General features: G+C 39.2%; 1 protein-coding gene across 4 annotated transcripts in view; it reads right to left on the reverse strand.

Moving 5' to 3' along the window:
• The window catches only part of PPP2R2B (protein phosphatase 2 regulatory subunit Bbeta), a 391,849-nt gene that overhangs the window by 261,697 nt on the left and 104,641 nt on the right, over positions 1–25,511 (reverse strand). Inside the window, exon 1 of one of the 4 annotated variants that reach the window (XM_074313729.1) lies at positions 3,618–3,654. The exons of the other annotated variants lie outside the window; for them this stretch is intronic. Within the exon in view, the coding sequence (XP_074169830.1) occupies positions 3,618–3,645 (28 nt within the window). The 5' untranslated portion in view covers positions 3,646–3,654. Of the gene's footprint in view, positions 1–3,617; positions 3,655–25,511 lie in introns of those variants that run through there. 4 annotated transcript variants of the gene reach the window in all.

The following is a 25,511-nucleotide window of genomic DNA, read 5'->3' on the forward strand; positions in this document are numbered from 1 at the left end:
AGTATCTGGCACTTAGTAGATGTGCACTTATATATTTGTTAAATACATATAAATATTTCTTGAATGAATGAGTAAATTACTGGATTTGTTCAGTGACATTTAGGTTCTATGCTCTACTCTTATTAAAATGCTTGCAATGGCCTCCCCCCCCCAACAAAACTTGTGAGCCAGTAATTTTCTAGTTTGTAAGTCCTATTCCTATTAAAATAATTGTTCCTACCCATTTTTGTATGCATACAAAGTCTGACAATTAGGTTCGTGAACTCATCCTAGAAAAACTGCTACATACCTCACTGCTGAATATCACTACAGTCACCTTCGAAGTACTCCCCTTGGGAAGCTATGCACCGATGCCAGTGCCTTGTCCACCCTTCAAAGTAATTTTGGAATTCTTTTTCTGTAATGGCCATCAGAGTTGTCATATTATCCCTGAGGCCCTGAATGTCATCAAAATGTCTTCCTTTCAATATTTCCTATATCTTTGGGTAAAGAAAGAAGTCATTGGGGCCAGATCAGGTGAGTAGGGAGGGTGTTCCAATGCAGTTATTTGTTTACTGGCTAAAAACTCCCTCACAGACAGTGCCGTGTGAGCTGGTGCATTGTCGTGATGCAAGAGCTATGGATTGGCAAAAAGTTCAGGTCGTCTAACTTTTTCACACAGCCTTTTGAGCACTTCCAAATAGTAAACTTGGTTAACCATTTGTCCAGTTGGTACAAATTCATAATGAATAATCCCCCTGATATCAAAAAAGTTTAGCAACATCGTTTTGATTCTTGATTTGGACTGATGGAAGTGTTTTGGTTGTAGAGAATTGGCCGACTTCCATTGTGCACATTGACTCTTTGTTTCAGCGTTGTATTGTCATATTGGTACACCTGTGTTTCATCACCAGTGATAACATGGCCCAAAAACATCGTCTTGCCTCTCCAAAAAATCTTGGCAAACGTCAACTCTCCTTTGCTTTTGTTCATCTGTGAGCTCCTTTGGGACCATTTTTGCACATAACGTTCTCATGCCAAGATTTTCAGTTAAGATTTCCCTGTTTCTCTATCGATGTTTACCTGGTCTGCTATGCTTCTCACAGTCAGCCAATAATTTTGACGCACAATTCGACGAATCTTTGCAGTGTTTTCGTCAGTTCTGCTCGTTACTGGCCACCCTGACCTCTCTTCATCAGTGACGCATTCTCTCCCCTCAGAAAAACCTTTAATCCATTTGTACACTGCCGTTTTCTTCATGGTATTATCCCCATAAACTTGGACTCACATGTCTCTGATTTCACTTCCACTCTTGCCATGTTTAACAAGAAATTTAATGTTTGTTCATTGCTCTAATTCAAGCTCAGACAGTCTCGCAACAGCACACAAAAACACAACAACAATAATGGACGCCACTCAGCAAAACACTGCCACACATCGACACGAACACAGCTGTGAGACACTGATATACAAAGGTTATGAAACCTTACCGAGCTATTTGTACAGTGCTGCCAATGTAAGAGCACGGTGGCAAGTTTGTGAAGTTGTCAGACCTCGTATGCACCAAAAAATATTTACTGAGCACTTAATATATTCCAAGAATTGTTCTAGATGCTGGGGATACAGTTAAAACAAAAGAGTTTCTTGCTTCACTGGACTTAAAGTTTATCATCTGATTTTAATAACCTGCTTTCTTAGAAATACAACAAATGCATTATAAACCAATAACTATAGCTATATGTTACTACAGCACAGTGTTAAGTCCCACGGCTTGATATCAGGCAACATTGAACTTCTGCCTCTTACTATTGCATATGTGAGCAAGTTACAAGATCTCCCTAAGCCATTTTAAAAAATCTGTAAATTGGGAGAAGCACAGTATTTACTTCATGGAATTATTGTGAGCATTAAATGAGATAATGCTTGGAAAGAATACATTGCTATTACTTGTTGAGTATTTTCTATCATCATCACCATGAACAGTGAATAAACACTTAAGCACCTATGGTGTCAGCCACCAGGATAGGACTGGGGATTCAGCAGCACCAGTGCATAAGAGGTAGTCACTCTCTGCCATCATGGAACTTAGTGTCTAATCTACAGTCTATGTAGAGGGGGCCACAGGCTACAAAAGGGGCAGCAGAGGACACTCTGAAAGGCTCACCTCATTCAGACTTGTGCTTGACACGGAAAAGACCAATTCCAAATACACAGTTCAGCATGACACAGTTACACAGCTCAGCATGACAGCATGTGGATACATTCCTTTTCATCACCCCTGGCATAGTCCCCCATATACCCTCACCCGACTTAGCTTACTGCTGCCTATCCTGGAACCTTTTAGGTCATCCTGTCCAATTAGCACATTAAATATCTACAATTTTATGAAAACCTTTGACCTAAGCCAGTCTGGAGATTCTTAATATAGGCTTTTGGTGTCAAACAGTCCTGGTTTGTGTCCTAGCTCAGGCAGTTATGAATTTCATGACCTTTGGCGAGTCATTTAACATCTCTGAGCCTCTGGATTTGCAAAATAGAAGAACGAAATAGGAGCTACTTCACAGGGCTGTTGATTGGCTTCAGAGACAATGTAAGGAAAGTGCATGGCATAGGCTTGGCCCATAGCCAGGCCTCACTAAAATGTCAGTACTCCTTCTATGTACGTAGTAGTGGCTCATCCGGGTCTCTATCTGCAGAGAAGTGTAGAGATGCACTACAAGTCAATCATTCAAGGGAACAAAAGTGACCTAGAAACCTGAGTTCTACTACCCATCAATCTGTTTTAATGAGCAGCTAGAAACTGGGTGCATGAAATTTTACCACCTTGGAAAAGCCCTTTGTAAGCCACAGAGTCCTGTGCAAATGAGAGGAATTAGAATTATCTTCTCTTAATGTTCATAGCTTGTATGTACAGACCCAATCACGTTTCTCTACTGAGGAATCCTTCCTAGGTTCACTAAGCACCAAATGCATAACTCTCTCTCTGAGGTGGTTTATGTGCTAATAGCCCAGAGGATGACCTCTTGAATTTCTAGCAAGGTTTGCAATTCCTTCTAGTACGTGTTATAATATGTAATGCCACATGTGTGATCCTTCAACATGGCATCTAACCTAGGAAAAGAAAAGAAAACATCTTGCCCTTAAAATATCGTATTAATTTTAGTCTCTGGACTCTTAATGGGTTTCACCGAGTAAGACATTTCCTCAATTATCCAAGTACAGCAACTTATGAAAATATACTGCGGTGTGCTGGAGCTGATATGTACTGGCCATTGAGAACCAATTGTGACAACTGTACATGTCTAGTTTCCAGTTCTGCTTTGAGTGACATCATGTTGGTAGCTTCAAATCTGAAATCTGCCTTGGTGGGATAGTTATAACATGGAAAACAAAAAACAAACAAACTAATTCAGGACTTTTTTTAGGGCCTTTTTTTGAGAGCTGGTTGTTAAACGTTTATTAGCACACCAACCGAAACACAGTACTTGCTGATACATCTTCCTGCCCGTCCCTGTTATCTGCACAAAGTTCCTTCCAATTTCTTGACACTTAAGTCTTCCAAGCTGTTTCAAATTCCAGAGCATTCCACCATCCAAACAAACTCTGACCATAATGTTAAATGATTCTTAAAATCCTACCTTCACCATGAAGCTTTCCCATAGCCATCAGAGGAAAATTGATGCCTTTCATCCCTTCCAGGCTGGATATGAAATTGCCATGGCAGACCTGTGAATAATTGCCCCATAAGGCTTCTAGGCCTGACAATATAAGGAACATTAGGTGTATGCCCACTCTCGATGAATCATTCTTTTCTGCTGTTCAAGCTCCATTGTCACCTTACTTTGGCCCTTGCTTTGCCTACATGCAAAACAAAACATCCACTGTGCCTGATTTCACGGATAGCTTTTCCACTTGTCTAGTTAGGGCATTGATGCAACTAGAGAAAAGGTACAAAAACCCAAGAGTCCAGATCAGAGAGCCTGAGAGAAAGTACTGCCCTTCACCTTTTCCCATTCAGTGGTTTTTAGAATTAAATTTAGGCTGTCCTGCCCAAGACAGTCTTAATTTGCATTAAATCTGTTAGGTGCAAGGTGAGGATTTACAAAACCAGTTTAGCAATAGTGTCTGATATCTGATTACACTTCTCAAAAGGAAAACTGCAGTATAATTCAAACAGGAATATATATTGGGAAATGTCTTTCAAATTTCTTTAAAATGCACCAAACGATAACACTTTACAGAATTCACCCTAAGAAATGTGGGCAAAAATTTAGCCATAAGTTTATTTGTCAGGGCACTGTTAATAATCACGAAAAACTAGAAACAAACCCAAATGTCCAACAATAGAATTGGCTAGGCAAATTATGGTGTGTTCATATAATAGAAAATTATGAAGTCTTTGATGTAATATTAGTAGCTAACACTTGTTGAGTATTTATTATGTACCAGGCACTGTGTAAAGGGTTTTACTACATTATCTCATTTAATTCTAACAACAGCCCTTATAAGGTAAATACTATTATTACTTTCATGTTACTAAAGCTAATAGAGATACCCAAAAGTCAATCAAATAGGAGGCTGGCTCTGTGTGTGTGTGTGTGTGTGTGTGTGTGTGTGTGTGTGTGTGTGTTGAGGTCACAACAGAATCTTTGGAGATCTTTTTCCAAACCACTGACCACTAGATTCTGATTTGTCCTTACGCATCACTATCCTCTCAGTTGAAAATCACTGTTATTGTGTTGGCAAGGATGTGGCAAAATTGGGATCCTCACACACTGCTTGTGGGATTGCATAATGGAGTAGCCACAAAAATTTTGGCAGTTCCTCAAAATGTTAAACAGAGTTACCGTATGACCCATCAATTTCACTTCTAGGTATATACCCAAGAGAATTGAAAACACATATTCACATCAAAACTTGTACACAAGTACTCATAGCAGCATTATTCATAACAGCCCCAAAGTGGAACAACCCAAAATGTCCATCATCTGATAAATGAATAAATAAAATGTGATATATCCATTGTACGATATGATATACATGGACAGTGACATATCTATATCTATATCTATATCTATATCTATATCTATATCTATATCTATATCTATATCTATCTATCTATCTATCTATCTATCTATCTATCATTATGTATTATTCAGGTGTAAAAAGTAATGAAGTACTGATATATATTACAACATAGATGAACCCTGAAAATATACTAAGTGAAAGAAGCCAGTCACAAAAGACCGAATATCGTGTGATTCCATTTATGTGAAATGTTCAGAATGGGCACATCCATAGAGACAGAAAGTAGATTAGTGGTTGCCAAGGGCTGGGGTGGGAGGAATGGGAGTAACGGCTAATGAGTTTGGGATTTCTTTTTGGAGAGATGAAAATGTTCAAGTTAGATAAGGGCAATAGCTCCACAGCCCTGAATACACTCAAAACCACGGGTTTGTATACTTTACGAGAATGAATTTTTATGATATGGTATCTCAATAAAGCTGTTATCAAAGATTTAAAAAAAAATCACTGCTATCATAAACTAGTTACTTCTTAGAGTACAATATATCCTTCCGGTATATTAGTGCAGAGGAAACTTAAAGGTATATACTGACAAGGATCGATGTTCGTGTTATGTTGTTTAAAAAGTCATAAAATAATATATATTGACCAATACCGTTTTTTTGTTAAAAATGTGTATATACCAAAAAGAATATGTAAAAATACTTTGCAGTAGTTATGTGTGGGTCTTTGTTCATATTTTTGTCAAAGAAAATTGAGAACGTGTCATTTTTGTAGTAAGCAAATTTTCAAGTTTTTTAAAATGTCATGATATACTTTTTAGGATGAAAAGATCAAAAGTCATTTCTTTCACACCAGGAAATTGAGAGGCACTGGTATAAGCATATACTATTGAATGCATAGAATAGCTCTGTCCAATAGAAATATAATATAAGCCACACTTGTAACTGTAAATTTTTCAAGTTGCCACATTAACAGATGAAAAGAAACTGATAAAAATTTCTTTTCATATTTTTAAATACTTATAAAAATTTTGAAAAAATGAAAACATTTTATTTAACTCAATATATCCAAAATACTATAATTTCAACATATAATTAATATAAAATTATTAATGATATATTCACATTCTTTTTTTCATGTCAAGTCTTTGAAATCTAGTTTCTATTTTATGCTTACAGCACCTCTCAAAACTAACCACATTTCTAGGGCTCAATAACCACATGTGACTAAGAACTACAGCGCAGAGGAACTATTGCAAAAGTGTTATTTCATTCACAAGATGAGTTTTATCATACTCTTTCAAAGAGAAATTTTTATCTACGAACTAGATAAAAATTTGAACTAGAACTAGACTTGAACTAGATTGCAATGCTAAAACCAAACTAAGCAACATTAACCTGATGAAACTTTTAACTATTTAAAGTAATACAAACTGAGTATGAAAATATACACAGATACACCAACATATATACCACATATAATAAGTAAATTTATAAGTAAATTTGAACCCAGTCTGCATTTCCCCCTAAAACTAGTAAGCTGAATTCATAGAATAAAAAAAGATCAAAATTCTAAAAATGCTGAGGCATTACCATAACACGATATGTAACAGATACATAGCAAGAAAGATGTAATTCAATCACTGTAATAGTTACCATCCCAATAGGCCAACTGTTTGGTTCAACACCTATGGCTTCATTTGCAGCTAGAAGAAGCCAAATAGCCAGATGTCACTGCCGAAAAAAAAAAAAAAAAAAAAAAAAAATTCCATAGCTGGGCATCTGGACTTTATTATGGCCACTAAAGGTAAAGAAATTTAAAGATACAGTTATGGGGATCTGGCTGAGAACTATTAAAAGTCTTTTAGATTGGATTAGAGAGTAGAAGCTTGTGGTCATTTGCTCAGTGGATTAATTTCACAGGACTTACTGAGTTAGATACACCACTGCTTTTCACACGTGCTGGAAACAGTTTTGTGTGTGCAGCTGAGCACTCCCTCCTTCCTGACACACCTTCTTCACTGACTCCCTGGTATCACTCTGTCTTGGTTCTCCTGCTACCTCAATGCATGCTCCTTCTCAGGTTTCTTTGCTGGCATTTCCTCCTTGCTTTGACTTTTAAATGTACAAGCACCGTAGAGGTCAAAGGTCTCAGACTTTTCTGTCCACAGTCTCATCCAAGGTGACCTCCTCCAGTCTCGTGGCTTGACACTCACATGATGACAAAACCCCACACTTGAATTTTGAGTACAAACCTCTCCCATGACCTCCAAATTAATATCACAGACAGTGGCCCTGACATTTCCCTGGGTTTTTACAAGGCGTCTCAGTCCCTAAGGCCGTCGCCACAATACCTGGTCCACCTTCCTGTTCTTTGATCCTTCCAGCCCATCTGCAAATCCTGCCAGCTCTAGCTTCAAAATACATCCCAAATCCCACCACTTCTCACCACGTCCGCGGCTGCTACCTACCTGTCACGCACCAAGCACCATCACCTCTCACCATGACTGTGTGAATAGACTCTAACCAGTGTATGATCCCTCCGGTGCCCCCCTACAGAATGGTTTCTATGCAGCAGGGAGACTGGTCCTTTTAAATGCAAATCACTTCATGTCACTTTTCTGCTCAAAGCCCTTTATTGGCTTCCTACATATTCAGAGTACAACTTTCTTAAAATACAGAAAAGATTTGGCTCCAGCGACAGCTCTGTCCTTATTTTTTTTTTTCACTTCTCACCTGTACCACTCCCACCTCTTGTCTCAACCTCCTCCTCCCACCCCAGACATAGACACAGTGGCATCCTTATTATTTGCCAGACATCCCAGAAAGAACACTCTGATCCCAGGAGCTTTGCATGTGCTGCTCCCTCTGCGCTGAGGACCTTCCTTCAGAGAGCAGCATAGCTCAGTGCTTGACCTCAGTCAGGTGTCTGCTTCAGTACCCACTTTTCTGAGAAGCCTTCCTTGCCCACTCTACATAAAGTAAAATAACACTCTTCCCTCCCGGCACTTCCTATCCCTGCATGACTACCCGACAGTATATATTGATTTGGTGGTGGTTATTATGCCAGCACAACGGAAGTTCCAGGGACACAGGAGTTTTTGTTCTCTGCTCTCTATCTGGCACCTAGAACAGTGCCTGGTACACACTGGTTACTCTAATGTACCTTTTGAAAGAATAAAACAGTCAACGCATGTTTGCTAAATAATGAAGATAAGTTAGGAGGGAGTCTTAATAAACAATAAGCCTAGGATGCTTGTGTAGTAAAGAAGTTGGTCTTGCCCAAAAATGAGGTCTGGCCTTAGTGGAACTCCAATCAAAACTGAACCCCAAGCTCAGGTAAGCTTCCCTGGCTAGCAAAGCGATGCTCTATGTGTACTGTTGTACATTGGTGCCAGGAGGGTAATGTGTCCTGAGGACAAGTGACTTAGAGATTCTCCCAGGCTGTGCCCTGTGCATCTGTTCATTTGGCTAACTTAAACCTGGATCCTTTCCCTGTAATAAGCTGTAACCATAAGTATAACAGCTTTCTGTGAGTTCTGAGTCCCAGAGAGTTATGGAAATTGAGGGTAGTTTTGGAAGCCCCCACCCCTACCTCCACCGCCAAGTTGGTCGCTGACATCAGGAGTGAGAACAGTCTTGGGAACCCTAACCTTGAACTTTGCACTTTGCGAACTCCAGGTAAGGCTAAACACACATCCAGCAAAGTTCAAATTAAAAGGTGGCTTAGAGATCATTAGGTCTAGCCCATCATTTTACTGAGGAGGAAACTGAAGCCTAAAGAAAAAAAACTCTAGGTCACCCAGAGATTTGGGGTGACAGACCCAGGGCATGGACCCTGCCGTCCTAGCTCCAACGCTCAGCACCCCATCCCTTCCCACCACACACACAATGACTCTCCTCAACTTTTTCTTAGGAGGGTAAATAAAAAGTTACTGAACAATTAAAAGTTCAAAAATACCACTTTTTTAAAAAGGGTAATTAGAAAGTTATTAGACAAGTTGGCTTAATTCCCCAGTATTTTAAGGTCAGTATCAAGGGGAGGACAAATAACAACTCTCTTTCAAAAGTCGTGGGGGCCAGCCCCAGACAAAACTGAGACAGCAAGCTCCTGTTTGTCTCCCTCACCTCCGGTTCTTCTGCCCTGAAGTGGGCCAGGTTGAGCTGCAGTAGTGGCTGCGTCAGTCGTCCTGACCCACAGCTGCAGAGGTCTGGGAAGGCAGCCTTTGAGATCAGCAAAGCAGCATAAATCATTCTGTCCCTCTCCTACCTCATTCTGCCACGGTCTCCTTCTTTGGAAGGAAACGTCTTAAGTATTGGCACCATTAGTACAATAGGATATACCATATGGTAAACTGAGCCCATTACATGGGAAAACATTTTGACAAGTTCTAAATACTATACAAGCAAGGTGGCCACCCTGGAGGTTATTATACTAGTGAGATAAGTTACAGAAGCCAGAATTCAAGAGCTAGATGGACCTTGAACTTGTAGGCAAGGCTGGATATATTTTTACACTCAATAAATATTAATGAAATAAATGCAGAGTGAAAATAATTATATTAACGTCCCTCAAATAGAGACCTCTGTAATTTCCATTTGGCATCTGACAGCTCTACAAGGGTGAACAAAGTATGATAACCGAAGTTTATGAATTTATATCCGAAAATTAGCATAGGCCCTGAGTAGAGAATTTAACATTTTAGGGTCAGAGATCCTTTTGAGAATTTGATGAAGGTTTTGGACTCTTTCCCCAGAAAAAAACAAACATAGTTTAGAGTACTTCCTGCTTCCAAATGCTGACTCACTGTGTCTATTTCATGGATGGAAAAAGGAAAGGGGGTGGGGAAAACACCTGGGACCAACAAAACATCAAAACTGAATGCAAGGTTAGAATTACAGTGCCAGCGCCTCCCATGCATATTTTTATAGAGAGAAGAATAATAGCTATAATATATACAGTACTTAACAGTAACGATGTAAGGCCAGATGTGTGCCGCCTTTCTAAGATGGGTCAGTGAGGTGTACTCGGCAAATGGCTACAAGCATGCCTTTTGAGAACCCAACTGTTAAGAGTTCAAATCTCAGCCGTATAATATTGGGTAACTTTTTAAAATCACTCTGTACTTCAATTTCATTTGCAAAACACTAATAATAGATCTACTTCATAGAATTGTGGTAAACATTAAATGAGTGAATATATATAAAATGTTTAAAACAGTCCATGGCATCTAATACCCACCCAATCAGCGTTAGCTGTGGGTATGAGGGGCTGCAAGTTGTCATTATGTGCTTTGCTGTCCATCCACATGGATGCCAGATTTATGTACTTATCAAGTTTTCATTCTTTTTTTTTTTTTTTAAGTTTTCATTCTTGAATTGTTTGGCAGGTCTGCTTCTTTCCCTCCCCCAACACCTAATTGATTGATTGATTGATTGATTGATTTTTAGCTAACTCAACGACATGGTTTCATTACAAGGGAATAGAAAACTGTCCATGTCAGTGGGCTCCTAATAAAGGCATATATTCACTCAACATCACTAGCTTAGCACTAGCCCTTTTAGGTGCTGATAAGGAATTTACAACTTGATTGCAGAGATTAACGCTAAAATCAGGGCCACACAGTTTACACTGGAAGCCTCAAAGAGCCTCTCAAGGTTTCCCTCCATGCCTAGCATTCCTTTGCCTCTGAATCTCTGTATAGTAGTCTTTATCCACAGAGGACTTGTTTCAAGACCACAGTGGGTGCCTGAAACTGTGGGTAGTACTGACGCTATATATGAGGTCTGCAATTACTTTTGCGAACTTGTTGCAACCATGTTGCTAACCTTTTTTGATATCAGAGGGATTATTCATTACGAATTTGTACCAACTGGACAAAGAGTTAACCACGTTTACTATTTGGAAGTGCTGAAAAGGCTGTGTGAAAGAGTTAGATGATCTGAACTTTTCGTCAACAATTCATGGTTCTTGCATCACGACAATGCACCAGCTCACACGGCACTGTCTGTGAGGGAGTTTTTAGCCAGAAAACAAATAACTGTATGGGAACAGCCTCCCTACTCACTTGATCTGGCCCCCAATGACTTTTTTCTTTACCCGAAGATAAAGGAAATATTGAAAGTGAGACATCTTGATGACCTTCAGGACATCCAGGGTAATACAATGGCCATTCCAGAAAAAGAATTCCAAAACTGCTTTGAAGGGTGGACTAGGTGCTGGCGGTGCATAGTTTCCCAAGAGAAGTACTTCAAAGGTGATCATAGTGATATTCAGCAATGAGGTATGCAGCACTTTTTCTAGAATGAGTTTGCGAATTTAATTGTCTGACCTCATGTACAATGTTTTTTCCTATACATATACACCTTTGCACTTAAAGGAAGCACTTTATACTTCCTGTTGGCAAATCTGAATTGCCAGAATCACTACTCATGCACTTTGGCACCACTATTAAGTACAATAAAGGTGACTTGATCACAAGCAATGGCAGTACCATGACAGTCGATATGATAACCGAGAAGGCTACCAACTGGCAACGGCCGGGGAGTGTCTACAGTGTGAAGATGCTAGACAAAGGGGTTTCACGTCGCTATTGAATTCCCAGTGCCTAATACAGTGCCTGACACACAAAATAAAAGTTCGTTAAATGGATGTGTGAATTAAGAACTCAGTCTCCTCAGCAGTTTGTTGGCTCATTTCAGCACTGCGTATATAGTAGGGCTTGATAAGTAATAGTTGTTTGTTACATGAAAAACTAGAACTTATTTTCCTTCCCCAGTGTATAAGCAATGTTAACTAGTATGCTTGAAGGAAAATTATTCCTAGAAATTTTGCAACATTTGCATATTTCCACCCAACCTTGTAATATGCTTCCCTTAAAATGAATGCGAATGTTGTCAAAAGAATCCCATCTCTGCCTGGCTCCTGGACCCACCTTATTAGGCTAATAAGGAATTGCAAACTCCGTCTCTGTCCCAGGAAAGGACAACAGCTCTAACTCATAGATTCCATAATGTGCACATAATTGGGAGACTCAAAACCTGTTATGTCATAGATTAGTCAGTGATTCTTCAATAAGTAATTATTAAAATGGCAAAACAAACAATCCTGAGGAGTCATTACTGTTTGTCAATTCATTGTGCTAAATAATATTGACTAAGTGATGGCCAGGCTCAGTTTTCTAATAGTCTCAGGGCTGAGCATAATAGAAAGAGCTTGAACAAAGGCTGAGGGACTGAAACACTCAGGAGAGCTAAGCCTAAGGCTTGTGGAGTTACACAACCTTTGCTGTATTTACGAAGAAATGCTTCCCCCCCACCCAAATTTTTAAGAAGATGCAAAGCAATAACATTACAAAGGCTAGTCACCTCATAATCAAATCAGCTACCATTTTATGGGTGTTTACCAACCGCCAGGCATTGTGCATATTTCTTTATGTACAAATTACTTCTCTCTCTCTCTCATGATTATATTATAAGGGAAGGATTATTAGTACCACTTATCACTGAGACAACCAAGACTCAAAGATGTTAACTGTCTTAAAGCAAGTAGAATGGGCAGATCTGGGTTTGAACCCCGTTTCACTTAACTCTCAACCAAGTACTCCATAATGGTTCCACTTACATTTCCCCATGGTAAGTTCTTCTCAAGATCTTTTACCAAGTAAGTACATACTAAATATTTGTCAAAAGAGCAGAGCTATACTTCCCATAGTTCTTTGAAAAGAACACCTAAACAGTCATCAGATTGATTTTTTTTCCTTAAAAAAACTGTTTAGTTTGAGGCATCTTCTGATGGTGAGGACTTATGAAACTATAAAGAAATCCTTGGGCTTTTGTTGTTAAAAAATTTTTAAGGTCCACTGCTGTGTTTTTTGGTGATTCACTTCTCTATTACTCAGAACATTAAACACCTACACATTAAATAAAACTGAATATTCCAAGATTTAAAGGCATAAGAGGGAGTTGTAAATACTTGAAAGCAGCGCAACTCAGTATAATTGGGGAAAAGCAAGAGCTTAACTGTTTAAGAGGATAACTTTTCTACTTTAAAACAAAGTTCCAGGATATAGAAGTAGACCAACTAAGTCAGGCTGGCTTTGCCTCTTGAGAAGGTAATGGTCCTCCTTGATTTAGAACAAACAGAAAAAGAAAAGTAAGAGTAACAGTAAACTAAATATACATTTATCATCTTTTCCCCAAGATCTCTGTAAACAATAGTAAAGAAGCAAAGCAGATGTAACCTCAACAATGAAGAGGATATATGGGCAGCCATTGAATCGACTATGAATCTCGTGTGTTTCTGGGAGAAGAAAAGTAGATAGATGGAGATGACAGGTGAAGAGGAGAGGTGACACAGCCAAAGAGAGCACTCTGCAGAAACCTGGAGAGGTTCAGGTGGATGAACCTATAGGACATTAGTCTAAGTAAAATAAGCCAGACACAGAGCGATAAATACTGCATGATCTCATATATGGAATTAAAAAGAAAAGTCAAACTCATAGTAATAAAGAATACAGTAGTGGTTACCAGAAACTGGGAGAAAAGGAGCAATATTGTTGAAAGGTCAGTTATAAGATAAATATTATCTTATAATATTGTATGACCTATTGTATAGCGTGATGACTACAGTAGTTAATAATTATGTATTGTATACTGAAATTTGCTAAAAGAGTGGGATGTAAGTGTTCTCACCACACACATAAAGTAACTATGTGAGGTGGTGGATATGATAATTAGTTTGATAATTAGTTTGTGTTAATCATTTCACAATGCATATATATATTATATGTATAAAGGCATCATGCTGTACATCTTAAAAACATAAAATTGTTATTTGTCAATCATATATCAATAAAGTTGGAGAAAAAAGTGGGACAAAAAGATAAAGAAAATATTTGCGATAATAAAATTAAGAAATTATTCTATGAATCCCAACAGTCAACCAATAGAAGTACCAGAAAGCTTCCTTTTGATTAAGAAATCAAAAGGAAAGCAATTACTAAAGAAATACTTGAAGAGAATTTTCCCCAATTGAAGAACATGAGTCTTCAAGATTGAAAGGACCCATTGGGTATCTATGTAAATTATTTTAAAAAGAATCACAAGTACATAATCATTGTGAATTTTCAGAACACCAAGATTAAGAGAAGATCCTACAAGTTTACTGGAAGAAAACACAGCCCATTTATACAGCAATGGCTTTCAAATTGTCACTGGAATTCTCTCTTCAACAACATTGGTCCCTGAAAAACAATCAAGCAACAAGTTCAAATTTCTGAGAATGATTTTCACATAAGAATTCTATACTATCAATTAAGTGACTGGATGGCTGGGGAACCTAAAATTTATTGAGCTATGCCATTCTTTTGCTAGATCCTTTCCTGGAAATAACATCCCTTTAAGTGAAGTATTATTTCCACCATTCACAGGTGAGATCTGCTAATAGGTCAACCCAATGAATAAGTGGCAGCGTGAGAAAATGTACCTGAGTCATCTGTTATTCTTCTAGAATATGTCACTGGTTCCTTGAATACACAAAGGCAGACTAGCAAACAGGGCAAAGAAGCTGCAGTGTGGAAGCAAGGAGAGTTGTCCTTTACTGAACTTGAGGCAAGGGGTAGGCTGTTGCCATTTGTAAAGGAGCATTATATCATTGTTTCTACCTTGGCAGTTTTCAAAGGTTAGTATTCCTGTTGACAACATGGGTAAATATAATTGAAGAGACTTCAGAAACTGAAGCACACACAATTTTGAAGTAAAAAAAATGATCAGGCAGCTCCCTTTAAAGATAGCTAGCTTTTTGGTACTCACCTAAAATATCAGTGCAAAGCACTGAATCCCCTACATTTTAATGCTCTCTTTCTATTTCAGTCTGTCTTCTGTATCCCATTTATCTACTCAGGAAACAAATGCGCCTTATATCTGAGGACCTTCCCTAAGCACTATGTCAACAGCCATGAAGGAAATGCAAAGTCTCTGTCCTCATGAAATGTACTGTCTATGAAAATAATGAACAGGCTTCGGTGAGAGAAAAGAATGCAAGGGGGTGGGAGGCTTACTTGGCTAGAAATGATGAGGGAAGGGCTCTCAAAGAGGTAACACTTCAGCTGATACAAAAGATCCAGCTATGTGAAGAGTTGGTGTGATGGATGGTGCGTTACAAGAAAGGGAAGCAGCTTGGTGGGAAACAGCTTGGAGAGTTCAAGCAACTAACCTACTAGGCCAAAGTAGTGGAAAGGGAGGATGACCCAAGATGTAGGCAATTAGAACTAGAACACATTGGGCCTGTAGGCTATTGCAAGCAATTAGAATAAAATCCAAGGTGTGATGGAAAACCTCTGAAGAGCTGAAAGCTCAGGAGTGACGTGAATTGATGCATGGTCCTGTGTTTTCTCTCCTTAAGGACCTCATCATGTACATGTTCTACAAGTATCTCAAAACCAAGAGACTCAGACATCATCTTCCTTGCCCATTCAGGGTCCATTTCTTTCTATTCTTCCCCTCTCTCCCTCCCTCCCACATTTTCTAATATTTACTGAGAATCAACTCTTTGCCAATATACTTCCTGGGTCCCTATATTAGTCAAATAGCAAAATATCAGTATCTTAATATTTTCAATTTTCTTACCCCCACATCCAGTCAACAACAGCATGCTATGAACTTTATTGCAAAACGTCTCTCCAATCCTGCCAACTTCTGGCTTTTATTACTGCTCATTTAGTATTATTATCATTAGAATAGTAATAGCAATAGCACTACTGCTGCAACAACAGCTGGTATAAGTACCAACACCATGCTCACTATGAAGCAGGCTTTCGCCTATGCATTTTATATAAATTAACACATTTATTTTTCACAAACTCCTAAGTCTGGCTCCAGATACTCTGCCTCTTTATAGGGTTCTTGAGGGTTGCCATTTCTCTACTATTTCCAACCCACCCTACTCATTTTATTGACAGACACATTTCCCCTATACAAAGCTCTGATCAAGTGGAAAGCCATCTATGGTTTCTGAGTGTGTTCAGAACAACATCCAAACCCCTTAATTTGGTTATCACCCTCTTATGATCTGGTTCTACGCTACACTTCCCAGTTCACAGCCCACTTCCTCTCTATACATAATAGATTTTTGCTATGTTAGAATCAATATATTTGTAGCTACCCTAATGCAGCAATTCTCAAATTATGGTCTGGGGACCTCTAGGGACCCCTGAAGCGCCTTTAGGGGCACCACAGATCAAAACTATTTTCCTAATAGTAAGATGTTATTTGCCCTTTGTAGTCTCATTCTCTCACAAGTGTACAGCAGAGTTTTCCAGAGGCTGAATGCATCCAGACTGAATGCAGAAGCATATGTGAGAATCCAGCTGTCTTCTATTAAGCCAGACATTAAAGAGATGTACAAAAAATATAAAGCATTGCTACTCTTCTTACCAATACTTTGGTAAGGATAATAATTTTTCATCAAAGTATTTATTGATGTTAATATATAATGGATTTATTATTGTTATTTTTAAATGAATTAATAGATATTTCTAAACTCTCGGTTTTTAATTTCTAATAAAATAAATACAAACAGATATTACCCACATAAATTAGAGCTCTTTGGGATCTTCAGTAATTTTCAAGATGGTAAAAGGATCCTCAAATAGCTTGATAATTACTATTCAAATACTTAAGAACACATCCTTTAAAATCAGATTGACCTGGAGTATAAATCTTGGAGATGCTAATAACTTTTGACCTCAGAAAAGTTAAAGTTGCATCAGAATCTTCAGCTTCCTCAGTAGCAAACTGGGGATAATAATTATCGACTTTATAGGATAATAGAAGCAAAATGCACGAGCCAGAGTTGGCATATAGTACACCCACAATAAATGGTAGATTCTGCCAGTATCGTGATCAACACAACTGTTTTTATTGTCATTTTCCAAACACTCTCTGAATTTTCTGCCTCTGACTTATTAGTGATATTCTTGTCTCTGGAAGGACTGACCTCTTAGAGACTTCTTTACTTACTGAGAACCAAATGCAGTAGGATAATATTTCTCAAGAATGGAGAGGTAACTTTCTCCCACTCTTCTTCAAATCTACCATTCAGGCAGAACAGATAGCTCTTTCTGTGCACTCAACTCAGGAAGAAGGCAGAAACAGAAAGACCAAAGTCTTGTTCTTTGTTTCTTAGTTTCTAAGTAGATTTTTATAACTTCTAGCAGGGATATTAATCTTAGAGTCTGGTGCCTGAGCAGGGAATAGAAAGGACTTTTGAAGATCAAAAGCTTGGCTTTAAATACCGAGCACCAATGCCTGGAAGTTTGAAAGCTTGGCTTTTATTCTATGTGGAAGAACAAAAGGGAAGAGTGCAGGTTGATTGCGTAAGAGCATTATTAAAAAAGGAGACCAAAGTCTGACCAAGTGGCAGGAAGCAGGAAGATCAGAAGGGCAAGGCTCTAAATTGGATGTCCCCCGAGTCTCTGACAAGGCTCATCAAGCCCAGTCCTGGAATAGGCAGATTGAGTGATAGAAACTACAGAGAGATTGTAGGAAATCTCACAGACAGTGATGGGAACTTGTGCCCCAAGTTCTAAAGGACAGCCCAGAGAGGTTGTAACCTTCTTAGAGGTGCAGAAACCGCATGTCTAACCAACGTGATGATTAAGTGACAGCTGCAACAAGTGTTCATGTAGACTGTTTGAATACATCTGCTTGGAGCCATGCAACCTGAGCATAAGGTGAAAGACACTGCTACAAGTTCCTACAGCTCCCTGAGAGCAAAGCAGGAACCATTAAGGCCGCACTGGTGGACCCAAAGACACCAGGAAAAAGAATGAGTGAGTGCATGGATGGGGGGATCACTGCAGGACCACAGTCAGGAGCAGTAGATAATAATATGAACATCAGGAAACAAAACAAGTCACACTCAAGCCAAGATTGGGAGCAAATAGAAACAATATTTCATAAAGAACTTGTACCTAGCCTCTTTAAAGCAACTCGTACAACTTAATGATAAAAAAGACAACCTGAAAAAATGGGGGCAAAAATAGTTGAAAATACTTTACCCAAGAAAATATACAAATGACAAATAAGCACATGAAAATATGTTCAACATTATTAGTCATTAGGAAAATTCAAATTAAAGGCATAAAGAGAAGTATTGCATATATACTAGAATTGCTAAGACTAACTATATCAAGTGTCGGCGAGGATGTGGAACAACTGGAACTCTTACACACAGCTGGTAGGAATGCAAAACGGCACTTTGGAAAATATTTGGTAGTTTTCTATACAGGTGAACCATTCGATCCACTCCTAGTAATTTATTTGGGGGAAATAACATATGTGCACACAAATATTTGTATTTGAATGTTCATAATAGTTTTATTCATAATAACCAATAACTGGAACCACCCAAATGTGGGGAATGCTTTAGTGCATCTACAGAATGTAATACTATTCAGCAATTTAAAGGAACTACTGATAAATGCAGCATAGATACAGCTCAAAGTCAATGTGGTAAGTGATAGAAGTCAGAAACAAAAGGCTATAAGCTTTTTGAGTCCATTTGTATTGCATTCCAGAAAAGGCAAAACTATGGTAACAAATGGCAGATCCTTGATTGCTAGTGCAGATGGTGGTAGGAGAAGATTGACTTCAAAAAAGCAAAAGATAACTTTTTGGGGTGATGGACATTTTCTCTGTGCTGTCCAATATGGTTCCCCTAGCCACATATGGCCACTGAGAACTTTACATATGGCACGTATGACTGAGGGACTGGATTTTTAATTATATATGATTTAAATCAAATATAAATGAAATTAAAAGTTGTAATGGAAAAACTTTAAGTGTGTTTGGGACAACTTGGGCATTTTAATCTACTTTTTCAACTGTGATTTTATTAAATACAAATCAAATGTTTCTGATGAAGATTTAGTCTGAATTGCAATATCCTGTATATGTAAAATGGATTTCAAAGAATTGGAAAAAAGACGTAAAATACCTCATTCATTAATATAGTTCCAGATGGATTACCTGTCAAAATGACAATATTTGGATACAGCAACGTAAACAAAATACATTATTAAAATTACTTTTATTTTTTTCTTATACTTTTAAAAATGTGGACACTGGAAAAATTTTAACTACATTATGTGATTTACATTATATTTCTATCAGACAGCACTATTGTATATAATGATTGCGATGATGGTTACAAGACTGTACATCCTTGTCAAATCTTATTGAATTGTGTATTTAAAACTAGCAAATTTTATATGTCAATTACATCTCATACAGCAGATTAAAATAAAAAAGACAATCCATATTTAAAAAAAAGTCATAAGGATAGACCAGCCAAGATGAATGTCACCTGGAGGGGGCATAAGATGAGTTATATTTGTGTGTTGCCAGGGGCAACAAGATGAATCACACCTGAAGCAGAGGATAAAAAGAGTAGCGCTTAGGAAGGACAAGATGCAAGATGCCTATTGGGGATAAATTAAGCTACATCTGGATTAGGGGCAAGATAAATTATATCTGGAAGGGAGTGCTGAAAGAATAAAGGCCCATATGGAAGACCAGAAAAGATGAGGTACTCCTCAGCGGACTCCCGTGAGGACAGAGGCTGAAACAAGGGGTGCTGTTCTGATACAGAAGTGGGAAAGTTAAAGAAGGTTGGGTGTGTATTACATTGAATGTGTAAATCCTAAATTATCATTTTAAATATGAAAGTCATTGGATTACCATGAATTTGCAAGACTATATTTCCTGCCATTAGCAAAAGTGGAAGTCAAAATTGAGAAATGCAGCTGCATTTTTGTACCAGTGAGTAGCTGGACTGTGTGACCGTTTTAAGCCATCTACGTGCTCTTTCCTGAAGGCCCAGCTCAAGCAGCACTTTCTTTCAGAGCTTCTCCAGGACCCAGGTCAAAATGAGTATTTATCATATTACTATTGTCAAAAGTTGGCTTATGTTCCTATCACAGAAAAATGTCATGTAGCAGTCAAAGAATGTCTGTGGAATTAATGCCATTACAAATGGACCAAGTCAACAATAGCGTCTATCTACTATGTGCTATCTGGTCTTGCCAAAGTTGAAGACAGTCAGTGATAACACTCTTCTGAACACTCTCTCAGAGGCTAACCCACCGCCTGTCATGTGGAAAACACCAGCCTGATTGCCAAGTTCCATTACTTGGGAGAGCCCCTCTCTCCCAGGCCCTATCTAAGTGCTGTTCTGTGGTCAAGGCCCATCTCAGTTCCTTCCTTCTCTGCACTTTCATTTTCTACTCCTTTGAAAGCGTGTACTACTTTATACCTTAGCAATTGTGAGTTGTTTACTATTGCTTCATATGTGTGTGTCCTGTCTCCCTAACCTAATGATAAGGGTCTTAGGGCACGTATTTCATTCCCATAGTATGCAGCATTTTGTTAAGCATTCAAAACGGAATGATCAGATGTTGGCAGCATTTAATTCCCTCAGAGGAAAAAAAATACACATTTTTCTTGCTTATAATAAATGTGATCATAGAGAAAATCTGTAGAGAAGAACAGCAGCAGGTGGCATTTTAGGAACACGCCCAAAGTCAAGTTCTTTACATACATGACCACATTTTGTCCTCTAAAATCAAACGATATGATCTCTAAAATCATGGTACCCAAAGAGGCATGAGGTACGTTAGGGCACCACAGCAATGCACAGGGGTGCTGTGGCAGATTTTAAATTTTTGAGGACAGACACCTGTCAGACACCATGCAACCTATTAGCTTGAGGTAGGTCACAGTTTCAACATTAGATTGTCTAGGTGTCATATCTTCACAAAGCTTGGTTTTCAGCAGTTGCTGTGATTAAAACCAAGGATGGTGGGAAAATCAGTGTGAAAGAGCAAGTCTGATTCTAAGGTTCAAGAAGCTGTGCAGTGTTCAACAGGTGCACACATCCCATTACCAAGTACTTGTGGTTACTTAAACATTAAATTTAAATATATTTTTATAAAATTCTACGAAATTGTCTGGATGTAAATTTGTGTTAAGTTGTTTGGACCAGCCTACTTCGGGCAGGACTGTTGGGTACTTCTTTGGCATAGGGGCTCTGTGAAGCAATTACTGAGATAATAAGGGCTCCGTGACCTGAGAGAGTTTAGAGATCTTTGTCCTGTTGGATTCACATCATCGTTCTCATGTTGTAGTAGAAGAAGCTGATAACCTAGAGTGTGGAGGAATTCACCCAGGGGCACATACCATGCTTCCCCGAAAATAAGACTGGGTCTTACATGAATTTTTGCTCCAAAAGATGCATTAGGGCTTACGTACAGGGGATGTCATCCTGAAAAATCATGCTAGGGCTTGTTTTCCAATTAGGTCTTATTTTCGGGGAAACACACAGTACTAGTAAGTGCCAGCCCTGGGATTCAATTCCAGGTTCCCCTCAACATAAAAGTCATGCTAGTAACCTCCTGGATTCACTTTAAGATCCTTCAGCTCAGATCCTAGAGACAATCACGAAAGGAAAAGCAGATGGTCCATGAAGTAACAGTGGGAGACGTGTTCCCTTGGGGGTAAGAGAGGGCAGTGGGAGGTCACAGAAAGAAGCAGGGTCAGTGACCCCAGCTGTTTCTAACCACCAACTATTCCCACAATCGAAATTTACACTGAGAGATTAAGTGACTTACTTGAGGTCCCATGAGAAACTCATTCATCCTCCTAGAGTATGATGTCCTACCCCCATGAAAACCAGAAAAAAGGAGTTGAGCAGTCCTTGAATTCGTGAGCTTCTGGAGTGTTCCTGGATTTTTATTCTAACCTCAATACACTTCAAGGAATGACAGCGTGACCTTTTTCTTATCTTGATTATCTGGGAGCATTTTCTTCACAATTATGCATGTATTACTATCCTCTTAAGAGGTCAGTAAAACCTTTCAGTTAAAAATCTGATTTATTTGCATCCATAATCTTCCTGTTAGTTAGACAATCTGCATAATACCCTGGCATGAAATATTTTTAACTAGGCTTTCCAAAATCTAGAAGGAAGCCTCCTTAATCACGGAAGGCATTAACTATCTTAAACAGGAACCCATTTGCAGATTAAATTTGCCAAAAGGTCAGCTTGCAGCTGCCACTGTGTTGCAGACCCATGTCCTCTGTGTCACATACTTTGACATATCTTGAGAAGAGTCAGGGTCTTTTCCACTCTACTGATTCTCTATTTCAATTAGAACAGATTTAAAAGTCCCCATGCTCTAGTTTCTAGGTGGCCTTGCACAATATTATTAATAATTCAATCATACCTGTGCTGATAACATTATATTTCTACCCTACTAAAAAAAGCCCAAACAGATTAAGGGCTACATGGCTAATTTCTTCAGTATTTTCATATCTGATTGACATCCATTTACCTAATTGCAGCTAGAAGATTTAATTTTCATTTCATTGGCTTAACATTAATGAGGGGAAAAAACCTGTTTACTTTTTAAATATTTGACTCATTCTTTGTCATTTTCTGAAATAATGCTGAAATAGTCTATTCCATGGGATGAATCCTACATTTTATCAGTTTTCATTCTCTGAATTCATTGCAGCTGAGTATAGCTATTTACAATTTGAAGCCTAATTTGAACTTTAATCTTTCATCACAAATAACTTCACTTTTATGGGAGCCCCAAAGGGAAGAGGGTAGCAGAGTGTTCATTTGGAAATTCAGAAAATGTTAGATAGAGATAGAAGAAATTTTAAAGAGCTCTACAGCCCTGGGTTCAAAGCCTAGTTTGATCATTTCTGAACTGCGAAGTAACCCAGGACAGGCACTTAAACCAGATTTAAGACAGGACAAGACAATTGAGGTGCACACTGTGCAAAATTTAAGGTGTTAGCTCTCAGGGTTGTGGCACAGCCCTATGAGGGCGCACGTACCTCCTTAAATTTTGCACCAGAGGCTTGTTGCTTGCTTTACTACCATCCTGGCCCTCACCTCTAGGCATCAGCTGCCTTATCTGCAGAAGTGTTCTGATACTAGCCACCTTCCTCATTGTGGTGTAGTGACGATGGAATGAAGTAATTGACAGAAAACACTAAGCATATTGCCTGGCATACAGTAAGCATCAATAAACACTCAGTGATGTTACTGTTCATAATATATTATTGTTATGGACTGAATGTTTGTATCCCCCCGCCACAAAGTCATATGGTGAAGGCCTACCCGCCAATGTGATGGTATTTGGAGGTAATTAAGAGTGAGCTGAGGTCATGAGAATGGGGCCCCCACGATGGGATTCATGGATTAGTATTGTTAGAAGAAGAAGGAGAGCCTGGAGCTCACTCTATCTCCACCACGTGAGGACCTAGTGAGGAAGGCAGCTGTCTGCAAGCCAGGAGAGGGTCCTCACCAGAACCTGATCATGCCAGCACCTGACCTCGGACTTCCAGCTCCCAGAATTGTGAGAAATAAATTTGTTGCTTAGGCCACCCAGTCTGTGGTATTTTATTAGGGCCACCAGAGCTGACTAAAATAATCATGTTGTATTATGCAATTTGATTGTGTTACCCTCAGCCTTTCGGTGGTTTCTTTTGCTCCTTTTAGAATAATGCATCAAATCATTACCATGTCCCCAAAGCCCAGCATGGTCTGTTCCATGCACACCTCTCCAGCAATAGCCTCTAAATACTCTTTCTGAAAATCTCTGTACTCCAATCACACAGCCTTCTTTTGGGTTCCTGAATGCACCACATTCCATACTCTTCCGCCTGCCACAGGGGCTTTGCACAGGCTGTCCTCTGTCTCAAATGTTTTACCATCCCTTTTACCATAGTTAATGCTGCTTCATCCTTCGTATCACATTTCAGCTATTGTTTCCTTAAGGCCTAGATCAGACCTGTCAGATTCTTTACTGGTTTTTAGAATAAATCACAGTTGGGTACTTATGCATTTATTTGTCTGATTCTCTCTCTCTCTCTCTCTCTCTCTCTCTCTCTCTCTCTCTCCTGAATTCCAAGAGGGCAGGGACCCTTTCTGATTTGATTGGTAACTTATCCTCAGCATAGCAGCTTGCTATGCATTACACCATCAATAATTGTTTAATCAATGATATAAAAATAAAATTGACACTGCCCCATCTTTGATAGGGCTTTGCTCAGTCAGGCACAGGGCATGAACTACCTCATGTGGCAGACCACTGCCTTTGGATTAATGGTTCAAAAAGGTTCTGGGGCCAAGTCCAACTTGTGTGTAGTAGGGGGCGGGTCGTGAAGAGTTTCCTCACACCAAGCAATGCTTGGACACCAGCTGGGTGTCCTACAAGTCAACTCAATTCTGATACTATCTTCCCAGAGACTGCATCACATTCCACAGGTTAAGTAAGGGCTCAGTCCTACAAGATACCCTGCCGCCCTTCCCCACCAGATGTCAGTTGCAAGTCCATGTTGTCACCTGGGTTTCGGACCCATCTATAGACTGGAAGTTCCAATAACCCCCTCCTTGAGTTGGATTTATTTGCTAGAGTAGCTCACAGAACTCAGAGAAACATCTTACTTACTGGATAACTGGCTTATTATAAAAGAATGTAATTCGGGAACAACCAGATGGAAGAGATGCATAGGGTTAGGTATGGAGAAAGTGCACGGAGCTTCCATGCCCACTCCCAGCGAGCTACTCTCCCTGAATCTCCACGTGTTCACCAACCAGGAAGCTCTTCCAAACCCTGTCCTTTTGGGTTTTTATGGAGGCTTCATTACGTAGGCATGATGAATCAAGTCACTGACCACTGGCAAATGAAATCAATCTCCAGTTCCTCTCCCCTCCCTGGAGGTCAGAAGGTGGAATGAAAAGTTCCAACTCTAATCACAAACTGAGCTCCACTGGCAACAAGCTTCCACCCTCAGGTACAGTCCAAAAGTCACCTCATTAACATAACTTTTATGGCTCTCATCACTCAGGAAATCCCAAGGGTTTTAGAAGCTCTGTGCCAGAACTGAGGATGAAGCCCAAATACGTATTTCTTCTTTTATAAGAAGAAGACGTATGTCACTATATCACAAGGTCTTAGTGCTCACTTTTCCTTGCAGTGAGAACAACGACTCCTCTCTACACGGCCACACGTAGGTCCTGCTTTCTTCCACGTGCAGCCACCTTCTTTGCATAATGATTGACAAGTGTTTGTCGGGCACCTAGAACAGGTAGCACACTAAACTTGGCTGGGTGTAGACTCTGCACTTAGGGTTCACTCAGCATAGTGGGGGCAAATCACATGCACAAAGCTCTAATTTAAGTAAGTTTCCTAAGAAAGGTAGGGTACAAGTTACCCTAAGGAGAGCTGTCTTGACATCTGAGGTACATCAGTGGTCACTTCCCGAATGCAGTGACATTTAGAACTAACACCTGAAGAATGAGAAGGCATTATTATACACATGAAGAGTGGAGGGGAGAAAACCAATATTCTCAATGACTGGGAGCAAGCATTGAGGAAGGATGTTGAGGCATTTTGCACTTTTGCAAAGGGATGATGTAGTCCACAG

The sequence above is a fragment of the Rhinolophus sinicus genome, linkage group LG10 (genome assembly GCF_036562045.2).
Source record: "Rhinolophus sinicus isolate RSC01 linkage group LG10, ASM3656204v1, whole genome shotgun sequence".
NCBI lineage: Eukaryota > Metazoa > Chordata > Mammalia > Chiroptera > Rhinolophidae > Rhinolophus > Rhinolophus sinicus.